Source organism: Anopheles marshallii, chromosome 2 (assembly GCF_943734725.1).
Source record: "Anopheles marshallii chromosome 2, idAnoMarsDA_429_01, whole genome shotgun sequence".
Classification (NCBI taxonomy): domain Eukaryota; kingdom Metazoa; phylum Arthropoda; class Insecta; order Diptera; family Culicidae; genus Anopheles; species Anopheles marshallii.
In genome coordinates, this window is record NC_071326.1 from 2,907,978 (window position 1) to 2,922,051 (window position 14,074).

The 14,074-nt window shown below is 50.0% G+C and overlaps 1 protein-coding gene across 1 annotated transcript; it reads right to left on the reverse strand.

The window, feature by feature from the left end:
* Window positions 1-4,689: 4,689 nt before the first annotated feature.
* On the reverse strand, window positions 4,690-13,171 carry LOC128708376 (uncharacterized). Its single transcript, XM_053803352.1, has 6 exons — window positions 13,131-13,171; window positions 11,398-11,435; window positions 11,265-11,315; window positions 10,092-10,211; window positions 9,604-9,722; window positions 4,690-5,076 (listed from the first exon to the last, which is right to left on the reverse strand). Exons 1-6 carry the CDS (start codon window positions 13,169-13,171, stop codon window positions 4,690-4,692), a joined length of 756 nt encoding a protein of 251 aa, XP_053659327.1.
* Between the last annotated feature and the right edge of the window lie 903 nt (window positions 13,172-14,074).

Consider the following 14,074-nt stretch of genomic DNA (forward strand, 5'->3'; position numbering starts at 1 on the left):
ATAACAACACGTCTAAGAGCTGTCCAAACGCTAGAAGCACCATAGAAAAACATACAAACATAGCTACTGGATGCTACTAACAAACGTCACTAATACTGCCCATTCTTCGCCGTTCTAGCAGGATGACGCCAACCCGGACGAACACCCCTCCATAAATTCTCCAACCACCCAACAGCGGACGCCCAAATCTCACTCTAATCCAGCACACCTTCTTGCGCTTACGATTTGCACCAGTTTGCACACGCTGACACATGGCACCCAGGGGTTGACTTAGGGGTTGACAAGATTACCTACCCCTAACTTCACCCTTTTCCTGTCCGTGCGCCTGTTCCGTGGATGGGTAGTAAATCTTTCGCAAAACCCCACCGTACGTACGTACGTTTTCAACATTTTTGCATCATCGCCACTGTGGGCTCGATTGTTTTCCGAAGCTGTGGAGTGGAGGAATCTAGGGCGCCACCACCGATTCGACGATGATCTCGAGATCTCGCACTGGCACTGTTTAACAACCGGGGAAGGAGCGCATCCGGCAGCGGCATCGTCACATCGCCTCCCGCCATTTATCACGTTCTAATGCTTCGTGCAACAAATCAACAGCAGCAAACAGAACAAAAAACCAATGTGACACAAGTGTGAGATAATACAGTGTGGTCTCTTCTTCGTGAGCTTCTCCGGTTTTTTTTTTTTTTTTGGTGCCGCTTCTGGCCGCGTACTTGCGCGAAAGGAACACGTCGCCATTTTTTTTGCCCTCCGCCACTCCCTTTTCAGTCGCTACTACCTCCTATACACAGCTACCGCGCACCCGATTAGTCCAATTAAACATGGCAGCGATTCGGTTTCTGTCGGGGCCATTTAATAAGTACTTGCGCTGTTCTATTAATCAATCCCATCTCTCCGAGCCGTTCTACATTTTTCGCTCAACTGTTGTTTTTTTGTTGTTTGAAATCACTTTTCGCGCCGATGGAATTCAATGTCTAAACTCGAGTTCCACATCTCCAGCCCGCTCCACTTACACACTTGTAAGGGGTTTTATGTACAATGGGATGGGGGGAAAAAATAGATCGAGTGTTTACGTGGCTGCTTTTGTTTTGTTTTTTAGACGAATACACTTGTGGATAATTGCTTTCCAAATACGAGAAAATCTCTCCCGAGTAATGTACACACATTGATGATTTGCTCAAGCGTCACCGGTGACGTCGTCGTCCTCGTCCTTTCCATCAACGGTTCCCTTGTGACGTCAGTATTGTCCGTCAGCAACGTCACAACACTCCCTTCCCAAAACAACAACGGACGATATGACGTCGTCGGCCGAGACACGATCCTTCCACCGTGCGATCGTGCGATCGATCCCGGTTTCAAGTTATAGCTTTGATTATTGTCATTTACGAACGAACTTCACCCCCGGGCCCTCCACAATCTCTCCCCGCGTTCAACGGGTGAATTCGTTCAATGAGATCCGCGCGTCGTCATATCTTCATACCCTCGGTACAAGCAGCAAAACAAAACCGCCAACCGGAACGTGACAGTCGCGTGTTGCACCGAAAACAAATCGTCATCAAATTATCCCAACTTCACCCAGCTGGCTGCAGCAACCAACCACCCCGACACCCCGAGCAGTTGGGCACTAATAATGTCATGCTCGCAGGGTGAAACACGTATTTAACAAGAAATCACAATTAGTGAACACGATGTCGATAAATCGGTGACGTCGTCGATTTGTGTTGCTTTTTTGTGGGGTGTCTTGTCTTTATGTTTGTCTGTCGCACAATCAATCGTACGGCGAGTGCCTTAAGCGATACCCATCATCCAACCTGGTGCCGTCATAGCGCAGGGCGCTGGTGTGCGACTGGCGATCGTTCGCGATCACGTTGTCTCGAACGGCGCTCGATCGAGACGGGCACGGGAAAAGCAAAGATGCGGCCAGAGCGCTAGATCCAGGGTCGGGATGGATTCGTCGAATCGAAGCGCAATTAGCTAAAGGGCAACCATTGGCTGCCGTAGCCGTAGCTCCAGACTGACATTTCGATTCCGATGCCACTTGGCGTGTGTACGGAGTTGTCTTCCTCGCAAATGTGTGACTCCACCGTTCCCGACATTCCGGTGCATTATGATCTTTCCGCGATGCAAATGGCGCCTGCCCGGGACAGTGGGAAGAAGCAAAAAACAATCTCCCCCAGTGCCAGTGCGCTGAGGTGTTGAAACGCTCATTACATCAACCTGTTGTTGCCCGCCAATTCAACTCCCAATGCGTTCCACCGTGCATTGGAGAATTTAGTAAAACAAACCCCCGGCATCCCAGTCCAGAGTGAGGCACGAGATGGCGACATCGTTTCCATCGCACAGTGGCCCCGGGGGTTTCGAGATAATGGGAGGAATTCTTTCCCCTCCTTCCCTCCCCGAATCAGATAACACTCACACTTGCACACAGGGTGCCGTATTTCTGTGTGTTGTTTTTTTGCCTCTTTGCAACGAAGCACCAATCTATGCATGGCCAATTTGTCAACCCTTTTTTTTCGTCAAAACCGGAGCAAACCTAGGCGGGTTTCGAACGTGAAACAAAAAAAGGTACTCCCCCATTCTGGAGGGGCCCCAGAGGGGTGAATGAGTGAAGACCAGAGGGGCTAAAATAATGAGTGATAAGCGAGTCCGAATGTGCTGGCGCCATAATTGTCAACGTCAAGATTATGGGGAGGGGGGGTGGATTGGACGCCAGGGAGGAAGGGTTGGGTGGAGATCGTACCAATCGCGCCCTCGCCATGGCGTCCTATCTTAGCGCAAAAAAGGTTTAGAAATAATACCACTCATCGCCGGTCTACACTCCTACGTCACACGGCAGTCATATGAATGAACATTATCTCACACGCACCCGAAGTATGCATGTGTCGGCCCCCATCGTCAACCATCATGAGGGCCTCCATCATGGATGCCCGCGGTCTCCAAAGGCAGCGCAAAATAATTGATCATGAGTCGTCAACCCGCCCGCCCTGGATGATAACTCCATAAAGTCCCCGTTTTCCGTCCTCCCGTTCCTGGACGGGGGAGGGGAGGGGAGAGGGGAGGGAGAGGCCATAAACAAATAAATCAAACGGGTAGCCAATCGATTGGAGTGTATTGGGTAGCTTAAATACCGGACTATCCCTCGCGCATGATGCTGATGGGCTTAAATACTGGTAACTCAGGATCCAATTGATCAGTTTGATAAAGTTGATATAAGCCCTCCCTTCCCCCCCCCCCCCCCCCCCCACCCTGTTCATCGCCGTCATCGTCTGCACCAAACAACCTCGCCACGAGTGTTTCGAGGCCACAACCACGTCCATGTTCGCTTGATGATGACGCTCTGGACGTCGTAGAACACGACACGTACCGGTCACGAAAAAAGAGCGAGAGCGACGGACCGTCGAGAATTAGATTAGACGTCTTAACAATGGGTTTATTTCGGCTGATCTACCAACACTATCGCCAACCTATGCAATGGTCCACAATTGAACGCCGTCTCGTATCAGCAACGCTTCGAAGAGAACGACAATGTCTGGCAATGTCTGGGCCCGGAAGAAGCCGTAAGATCGTATCACCAAATGATGGTCGAAAGAAGGCTTCTTTTTTTTTGGTTTCCAATAAAAATGAACCCACGGTTCCAACAACGAATGAGCCTCCCAACATCCAGTATTGTCCTCTTGGGTTTGATTATTGAGCTCGCTCGTCTCTGCCGGCAGCTATTTCGTAACGTAACGTAACAACGACAACAACGATGCTGAGGAACACACAACAACATTCGCTATAGCACTACGGCACCATCCCACATAACCTCAAACTGAACAACCTCAACATTCTAGCAGGCTTCTTCTATAACAAACAAACGATCTCCACCCTCCCGGAAGCTCCTAACTCTAGCTGGATCGGGATCGGCTGGGTCTATCGTCTACTTAGTTAGCTGACTTAGATATGCTTAATGCCCTGCGACGGAGCAGGGCGACAAGCGACGAATAACGAATTGGTGCTTCGGGAAATAAAATCGACATTAAACTGAGAACTAAAACGCTGTGCGATTTATATACGGGTGTCTGCATTTGCCTACCGAACATCAACCTCCTGCGCTACGGGTTTCCACAGCCACAACTGTAGGGTCCTGCCCTACGGCCATCTACCACTTTGCTTTTTTATCGAACCGTCCGCACGGTCGACTGTGTCTCGTGTCATACCACCATTGATGACACTCAGAAAATCAGTAATACGGGCCCACCCCAATAACATCTTTACGCCTATTTTCCTTCTCACGCTGCTCACCGGAACTTTGCCTCCACCAATCCCAGCTCATTCGCGGTTAATGTACATTAATAGTGCAACGAAACAATCGATCCCGCGCGAGGGCTTTACAAACGACTAAATTGAATCATTCAACGATTTGATTGCGGCCCGCTCTCCCTCCCAGACGCTAAGCATACTTACGAGTTATTGATTTCGGGGTTTCGGTCGAGCTGGTTCATGCGTTTGATACGGTGCTCAATACGTTACAACGGACTGTTGCGATGCACTTTTCTGCTGGCTACCATGATGGTGATGCAGATGGTGGTGACGCTGCTGTTGCTGGTGATGGTGAACGCTAGGATGGTGAGGCTGATGGGGCAGCAGGTCCGCCTGCGGCTGTATCGGTTCCACCGAATTCTGCTGCTTGTTACCGCACACTAATGGCTACGATTCGAGCTTGACGTTCGTTTCGAGCGCAAACTGTAGCTGCGTCTGGAGGCGCTTGTTCTCCGACAGCAGCTGGTTGATGCTTTCCTTCAGCTGCAGGTTCTCCAGCAGTATCTGATCCTTTTCGGCAAGGCACTCGGTCAGCTTGTCGCTGGTGTCTTTCAACCGCGTTATGTACTCGCACGCTTTCGCCAGTATGCCGCCCTTCGATAGGTTTTCGCCCTGTCCGCCGTTGTTCTGCTTGTTCTGCGTCTCGGACGACGGGCTGTTCATATGTTCCGCGGGGATAATTTTGTTCAGCTCGTGTATCCAGTTGTTGATTTTGTCCCTCCGCCGTCTTTCGATTTCGTTGTGGTTTGCCCTTCGCCGATCGTCACGCTGTTGCTACAGTGATGGATGCAGATGAAAACGAGAAAAAGAGGAAGGATAAGGGATTGTAAATTAGTAACCGTACGCTTACTACACGTTACATTAATTAGTAGCACTGGAATTGTGAATTGTGAATTGTCCAACAAAACCCGAAACCCATCGGTGACACATCACTTCTTGCCACCGATTGGACAATCATCATCGATCGAGCTGGTGATATCTTCACGCCCGATGGGTCACGTTTTTCCAGTGTGGCCTACAAATGAGGTTCCCTTTGCGAAAGCAGAAAAAAACAGCACAACTTCAAACTTCGAGTACCCGCACGGAAAGTACCCCCTCATCACCCTGATAATGCTGATTGATGCTAGTTGCTGACATCCCCGGGCGATCAATCGACAAAACCAAACTGTCCGCACAATCTATCGTCCATTTATTATCGGTCGCCGGACCCGCTGACACGCACCGCGTTTGTAATCCCGCAACCGAAGGGCGCCCGAAACGATGGTTAATCGATGGTTGGTTGTGTCCTTTTGCGTTGCATAGGCTGGTTTCGTTGGCGGACGGAACGGACGGAAAACAGCAGCAAGCTTTCCTTCGTCGTAGAGCTGCTTTTGCAAAGGAATACAGAAAAAAGCCTCCTCCCCCGGCCCCCCCAACCCCCTCCGTACATCTGAGCTGAGCGATCATTTATCTCGCCAGTCTGCGATATGCGTTTTGTTTTTTGCGCTCACTATTTCATTCACCTTGGCGCGACATCGCGGTGCACAGTGCGGGCCGCGTTTTCGATAGTGTGTAGTAGGGGCCTGTGCGTGTGCGAGCGCACACACTATGAGCGGATGCCGATGATCGGCAAGTTCAAATAACCAGTTTCGGTTACCGGAGGAGTCCTCGTCATTGTCACACCGTCATCGTGCCGCAGGCGGGTAGGAGTAGAAAAAAAAAATACACACGCCACCCAGTTCACGTACCAGCCCTCCCGTCCAACGGGGGCCTTCCTCCCCTAGAGTACCGTACCCAAACAGGCCCGCGTCCAATAGCGCGCGTGCTCTTGACGAGATCGATCGACAGCACTCGTACCGACTGCTAAGATGGTTTCGGGCGCACTCCATCCGCAGCGACCTCTGACGGACGGTATCGCCAGCGCACACTCATTTACACACTCCCGGATCGAGCGGATCGGCGAATCGATCGGAAGCGACCAGCGGCAAGCGCAGTGCCCGCACGCAGTGACATGCTGGTTAATTGCTAATTAATGCCCACCGCCGCACGGGTTGATGCCTAATCGAAACGCCAGAGGTTAAAAGGCCAACCTGCTGCTCCGGGGGTTGTTGTGGAGAGGCGGGCGCAGTGGTTGACGCTGCGCCGGTCGATGAAGGTACCGTGCGAGAGAGGCGAAGAAATAGAACGAGGCAGCCCAGACACCGCGACACCGCCAAACGGCTTCAAACCCGCTGGGGCAAAGGGCAGGGCGTGAGAATACACGCCGCAAAACGCGCTCCTTCACCGGTAGCCCTTTGGCGAGACTTCTGACAACCGTTGGACATCGCCGCACCACTAGAGCCCAGCATCTCCAGAGCCAGAGCTGCTGCTGAAAAGAGGCCACCGATTAGTCGATAACCTTGAACTTTATCGATGCGCGCGCGCTATCGTGCGTGCGTGCCGTGCAGTTAGATACAGGCGGCGTTTGAATGGCAACAAAACCGAAAGTAGCATAGCACTTCGTGCCGGGCCAGGAGAGTTCCCAACGACTGCGCCAGACGGCCCGCAAACGTTCTCTAGCGTCGAGACGGCGTATTCTTTCGCTCCTTCTTGCGGGTCACCACGAGCCGAACCGCGGGTAGGTCATACCGGTGACTTTCGCTTCAAGTCGTCGTCGGCTCGTTGATGTTTTAATTATTCATGTCAAGGTTCGTGGTGTGGAGCGTTCGCGGCGAGCCCGCCTGCGGTGCGGCCCGCTGGTGTGGGCATTGCGGCGTGTGGAAGCGAATCGAAACAGGTGAATGAGCAGAACGCTGAGATCGTGCCGAAGAGTTGTCGGAGGTTAAGAACATTCTTCTCAGCTTCGGCACTGAGTCATACTGCGTACTAACTGCCTCTTTCAGACGGTGCTTTGGACAGAATGGCTTTCAAATATCGAAGTATCGATCGATCATGCTACAGTGCTAGGTAGATCCCAGAGTTGCTCGGTAAGAATTGAGGAGGAACTCTGCCTCTTTTTGGTCTAGTTACCTGCTACGACTAGTCGCCTACTTGGTTTCGTCGTTAAGAATGTCATTATCGTTGGAATTAGCGCACTATTCTTAAGCCAAATGAAGTCAAATATCGCAACATTGACGTAAATCTTCGATAAATATCGGTAAACGGTATACAATTCTACATTTACATGCCGCAAAGTTCATCTCCCCCGTGTGTTGTTGGTGATCTTAATAATTTATCCATACGTCCGACGTGGCTAATTTGCATCTCAGCACATGCGCGCAATTTGCAATCAATCTGCCTGGACAACAATATCTCGTGGCAATGCAACTTCTCCACCTATTCTGAGTTACTATTACAATATTGCAACCCATCTTTCTATGGTTTCGATCGATCGCATCGTCCATTCGTTCTCCAAATTCAAGAAGATCACTTCAGCTGTTCTTGAGTTGGCCAAAAAATGGACACAAATTACCAGGGCGCGAAACGAAACTCGCTAACACCAGAACACCCTGACACTCGATTAGACCTGATATGCTTCTGGTCACCAAACTGGAAGCCAAATAAACGGGGAGAGAAGGAGGGCGGAAGAGGCAGAAATGAAAAACAACAACGACAAAAACCAGATCACAGCCTAAACGGCCCAAGGATAAATATTCCATCCCTAGGTACTTCAGGCCGCTTCCTTGGCCACCGTTGCTGCATGTTGCTTCACGCGCGACGGCTAACAGTGTGAGGCTCATTAGGCAGTGCCTTACTGATCGCGTTGCCACGCGGTCCCAACCCTTCCCGCTAACTCCACCACCCCCCATTCCGCCTCACCCCGGCTAGCCTGTTGATGGATTATGGCACATTGTTGTGTGTTATCGTCAGTGCTTTTTTGCATGTCTGATGTAATGCGACAATCGTACGCGGCATATCGTGGTGAGGCGCCACCCCATCCCCCTAGCCACCCCCAATCGTCACCCGGTTCCGGAGCGTTAAAGTGAAATCGTATTATGAAGTTCGATCAATCTGCTTCGCTGGAGGGAAACACGAATTTGTACAGCGAATTAGTACGGGCCCACTAAAAACGGTTTTTATTTGCTCTAGATGTGTCCTCTGGAGCACGGCAGTGGTGCTGTTAGTACAAAAAAAAAGACTCACAGCGGGAAGCATGGTGGACGGAAGGTAAAACAGCATAGAGCAACATAACCTTCTAATGAAAAATGGTCATTTGCTGACGGCGGTTGGGGCGAGAGCTGTCAGCAAAGCGATTAGGAAAGTCCAATTGGAAACTGTTAGTTTGGCGGGGTGATGGAGGGGGGGAGTCCCGCGGGTGGCGGGGTAAAGGGGTATAATATGATCCCTTCCCTTTCGTGGGCTCTTCATTTATCCCTTTGCCGCAGAAATTACGATATTGTCAGCGCGTTGGGCAACGATGACGACGAGCGGCCGGCCAACGGTAATGATAATTTGAATATCAACAACACAATACACCGTGCACACTCTCTGTGTCATCCTGCCCATAGTTTCCCTGCATCCGTCGCAGCACTCGATGGGTTTTCCACCCCCTGGTTCAACATCTGTTTACGATGACCGCTTGTGTGCGTGTGTGTGTGTGTGTGGCAAAAGTGTAATTTTTCGTTTACGTAAGTGCCCTCTCACACGTGTGGTTCGTATGTGTATGGTGTGTATGGGGGGGCCCCCGGAGGGCGAATGGTTGTCACCAAGGCCAGTTTAAAAGGTTCTTGATAACAGACACTGACGTGGGTTGAGGGTTCTTGTTACAAACACACAACGCTATACAGTGACAGTGCCCTGATGGTGAGGCAAGCCACGGTCTCTCGCAGCCTTTGCCAGACGTTTGGTCCGAAACGGGGCCAGATCTTCAAGCCCATCGCCGATACGCAAAGCACGGGAACTTGATGTGATTGCGGCAAAGTTTTTTGCGTCTCTTCAAATTTTGCAACTGCCAAACGACACTCGACACTCGGACCTTGGGACACTTGGACTCTGGTTCTTCAGTTAGCAATTCCGCTTGTCCACTGTAAACCTTTGTGGCCGGATGATGATGATGAGAAGAAAGCATTTTTAACACTCGACCGTGATAAGATAAAGATAAGACCGTGCACTGGCCTGGCACATATCGCACCACGGAGCGGCGGTGCCCACCATGGGTCAAGAAGCAGCGTGTGGGCAAACCTTCGCCGTTCCTCTCGGTGTTTCTGGGGTTTGAAGTGCTCCGGGCCCACATCCTGTTGCACCTCATTCTTGTGTTATTCTTCCCGAGGAATTTCCCGAAACCCCACACAACCATTGATGACCCTACTTGAAGGGTTTGGGTTTTGTCACAAAATCTCTTACCTTTCGATTTAGGTTCGTTTCTCCATTGCACTCCGAGTTCCGTTGCACCCCCCGGACGCTGTTGGCGGATCGGGACTGTTTCACATTGTCGTTGTTTTTCTTAAACACTAGAAAGGAGCCTGCATGTGTGTGTGTGTGTGCGGTGAAAAAGAGAAAATGAAATTAGTCAACGATTAGTAGCAGCTCGTCAGTCACGAAAAGCAAGACACTTAACAACTCTAACAATCATTCACGCAACTACACGAGTAAACAAAAAAGGGTAACAAACTGTTACAAAGAGATATTTAACACAACTCCAAACTACACAACTATGCACAACACACGGTCACACAAACATACACGCAAACGGATGTGATAAAACTTAGCACACTCGGAAGGAAACGGAAGCTATACGGATACCGAACGAGTGGTAAGAGAAAACACAACACAGGAAACGAAAAAAAAAAACACAACGAAAAGCAAAATTAAGAAATAAAAGTTCAATTTACATTGACTGGGATCGTTGCTGGAGTTTGTTAGCGTTGGGTATGGACTAGCTGGAGATCCTGTGATAAAATTAGGTGAATCTAAACTGTCTGCCACTTGTATTAATCTTAGTGCGAGCATTCCTGTGAGAGATGGAGAATGAAGAAAGAAAGAAGAAAAAATGGGTAAAAAAAACGAGAAAGAGAGAGAGAGAGAGTTAAACGAAAAGAAAACATGAGAAAATACGGTCATCGCAAAAAACACACACGCAACGGTACGTGTAAGGTGCGCTGGGGAGGGTGTGTTGTGGGAAGGTTTTAGAATGATAGAGACCCTGGAAAGGAAGGAGGGGGAATGGGCTCCGGGAAAACGGAGGGGGGGGAAATAGGGCCCGTAATATATGACGATTGTAAAACGCCTTTTATTGCACATGTGCGCACTGCACAAACGTTTCGCATCGATAATAGACACTTCAGAAGGATTCCACTGTCCGCACTGCTTTAATGTTGTGACTCACTGATACCCGCATCGCTTCTGCCTTCCAATCCCTTCCCAAGGGGATGGTTGAGTACCATGGCGTACCTAAAATGGACCCTATCATGGCCCAAAACACTGTAGAATCAATTGTTCAACACATGCTCCACCGAGATACAGGTGAGAACAAGCCGAACGAAATTCTCCTTCAATGTGGCTATTTTTGAGCCTCAAAGCACTGCACCGGTTTGGACCGAAGGCGGGCGGGTTTGTGTGCCGGCAATATAAATTATTGCGACGCATGGTGCGCACATTAGCACGCGCACACGGTTTAATATGAGGTGTTGCAATAAACTGTTGGCTCAGGACGACGGTCGTCCGCCCGTACGATGCCGGGCACACGATAGAGAGGTGATTCGCCACCTGTTTTATTGTGGCGGGTTTGATAAACTAAACTGCTCTTGAAATTGCCCGAAAGCGGGCCACACTTTCGGTCACAACGTACGGGCCAATGGTTGTCCAATTGCCTGCCAGATGAACGGTTTGTCTGCTGATTTGTGCTTGTTCGCGATGCTGGATACATCCGCCCAAGAAGGCAGATCTACTTTCATTCTGACCCGTTTGGAGAGGAGATGGGGGAGGGGTTGGGGGGGTGCGAAGGATACGTGTAAGGGTGTACAGGTGGGGGTGACGTTGCAGGTAATCCAAAACTGCCAATTTACCATCGTTTTTAACTGTAAACTGTAGGTCATCGTCGATATGTGAAAAATCACCTGCAAGCAGAGTGGAAAAAGGTAAACATTAGTTGTTGTTGGGGTCGAATCGGGTTGAAGCAGCATCGCTCCGACCGCTTACCAAGAGTATTGTCCTCGGCCATGCTTATCAGGTCGTCACTGTCGGTCGGTGGATTTTGCGTTGCAGTTGTTGTCGTTCGTTGTGTTGGGTTACGGTTTGCGTTTAACCACCGATGCAGCATGAAAAGAAAACGGAGAAACGATAACATTTAGAACGGTTGTGTGCGATGGTGGTATCACTTTCACTTTCACACCACCACAGGGCGTCAACGGGGCAGTAGCACGAGAGGAAGAAGGGAAGTGTTTGAAAGAACAACATGTTTCCACACTAACAAGCAAGATATGGTCGATTTTTGCCATCGCCATGCCACGCTCGTACTTCAAGACGAAAGGGTCTCTTATGGAGACCACCCACTCTTTACATTGGAGGCTGCCACCGTCTCCACCGTGCCATTGGATCCTTTTCCAACTTCATACACCAAACAATTTTCACCCCACACTGACCCACTAGTGGGTTGCGCGCTTGTGACACGCTTTCTTCTTACATTCTGGGGGTCGTCTCACGCGAAGGAAATGGGAAATTTTGGGGAGAGAAGCAGGTTGATACTATTTTCAGTTGCCTTGTAGCTGCAAGTACACCGTTGTTTTTCGCTTGTGCACACACGACCACACGAAAAGAGTAACACCACGCGTCCCCACCACAAAGGGAAAATCAACACTAGCGGGTGGAGAAAATTTGCCACCCACTCGAGTTGTGGGATGTTGTTGAAGAGAAGGAGATGGGAGGGTTTTTTTTCTTTTATTGTGTGTGTGTGTGTCCACTTTTCGCTAATAAGTTTACGCACAAAACTGACCGGTTGAGTGATAAATTTTCCTGATTTTCCACCTTCCGTGTATTTTTTTTGTTGTTGTTGCTCCCACTCGTTTTGTTTTAAATTGCAATAAAAAGGACAGCCACAACTATTTGTCACACCGAGGGTAAAAGAACTGGTGCAGCTTGCGAAACTGTAGAATGTGCAGGCGTAATCAGGGAACTGCGAGAGAGTGAAAACAAGACGCGCTCGAGAAGCAACGTTTCACCGTTATAAGCTAACCGTTGGGAGAAAGGAAAATGTGTGGCCAAAGGGAAAATTTTCATCTCATCAATTGGGGATCTCCCCGCTTGCAAAAGCTCTCTAAAATGAGTTGGTTTGTTCTCGCGAGCGAAAGAAAGTGCGAGAGCGAGAGAGTGTGTGTGGGGGTTCCGTTTTTGAATGAAAGGACAATAGAACAGGATGCATTTGGGGGGGGCGGTAAGAATGTGCAAGCGAAAGGGAAAGCAAACTACTACTACTAGAGAGAGGGAGAGAGTGTGTAATACACACACACACAGATAAAAACACGATGCGTGAGAATGCATCGTCGATGAAAAATTGAGAAAATCGGTCGGAAAATCGGTAGATTACTACCAAGTGGGAGGGAAAACAAAGAAGGAAAAAAAAACACGACAAGAAAACAATTGTACCAGTATACACACAACCTCTCGCGAACGGGTGCACGGTGGCAAAATTATGGGGTAGGTTCTTACACCCCCGTTTCCATGCATCCCTCCCCCTTCCTCCCACTACCCTTCTCGCATGAATGGAACCCGTACACTAAGCCCGTTTTTCTTGCTCTCGCTCTCGCCCGTGCTCACTCCCGCTCGGATTGTGGCCACCCTCGCGTAATCAATAATCGTGCGTAGAATGAATTCGCCTCGCCTGTTCTTATTGCCGTTTGGTTTCGGGGGTTCATCTGCGCCATTCGTCTAATTACCTTATTTCTAAGCAATCTACATCGTAGTCGAGCTTATTCATGATGAGGGCCGTTTTGGGGCGGAGGTCGACGCGGTGGGCAAAGTTGCCAACCACTAACCACACACGCACACAAAATCACACACAAACGCGCGCCCTCACAGCAAGGGTTGCTGCTGGGGGTTGTTTTTTTCTTTCTTCTGCTGGTTGCTGGGTTGCTGCTAGCCTCCGCTGCAGCAACTGGACGAAACGAAGAACTGCTCTCTCAGGACACCACAAGCACGCGCGCGTCCAGTGAATCGCTGCTTGGGGCACCTTACTGGCCTAACAACACACGCACACACAAACTCAGCGTAAAAGCATATATCACACACCCAGCACTTTTACGCTACAATGCAGGGAAAGCAGCACACAAAACAGCACTACACAAGGGGCCCACTTTTTGGGGCCACCCACGGCCACTTCCTTCTGTTGCAACCGCTTTGTGGGCGCTGGTGGCGTTGGCGTTTTGTTGGCCAACTCGTACCGTCGTGCTACTGCTGCCTGTCTGCTACCTGTTCTCGGGCACGGTCTCTCTCACTTTCTCTTGCTCTTGCTCTGTTTTGTTACTATCACTCCTTGGAGGACGCGAGGAACCGGACGGGAATGTAGCGTGAACGTGTGGTGTGGGGGTGTGTGTATATACGGACTTTCGGGGAGAAATTCCTTGTTTTCCCAATGGTAAAATTTTAACATGTGAGCAACCAAACACACGCAACCTCGCACTCTCACGCTCTATTCTGACATTCCTGGCCTCCCAGCACAATTTCGGCGCGCACTCGCGAAAACTCGACTCGTTTGCACACTTGTTCGCTTTATTTATTTCCTTTGCCTTTTTTCTCCGTCGTCCGAGGACAGAGAGAGCGAGAGATGCACTTGACGCGCTTCCACACACTCACAAACACAAGCTGGGGCTGTTTTGTCCTG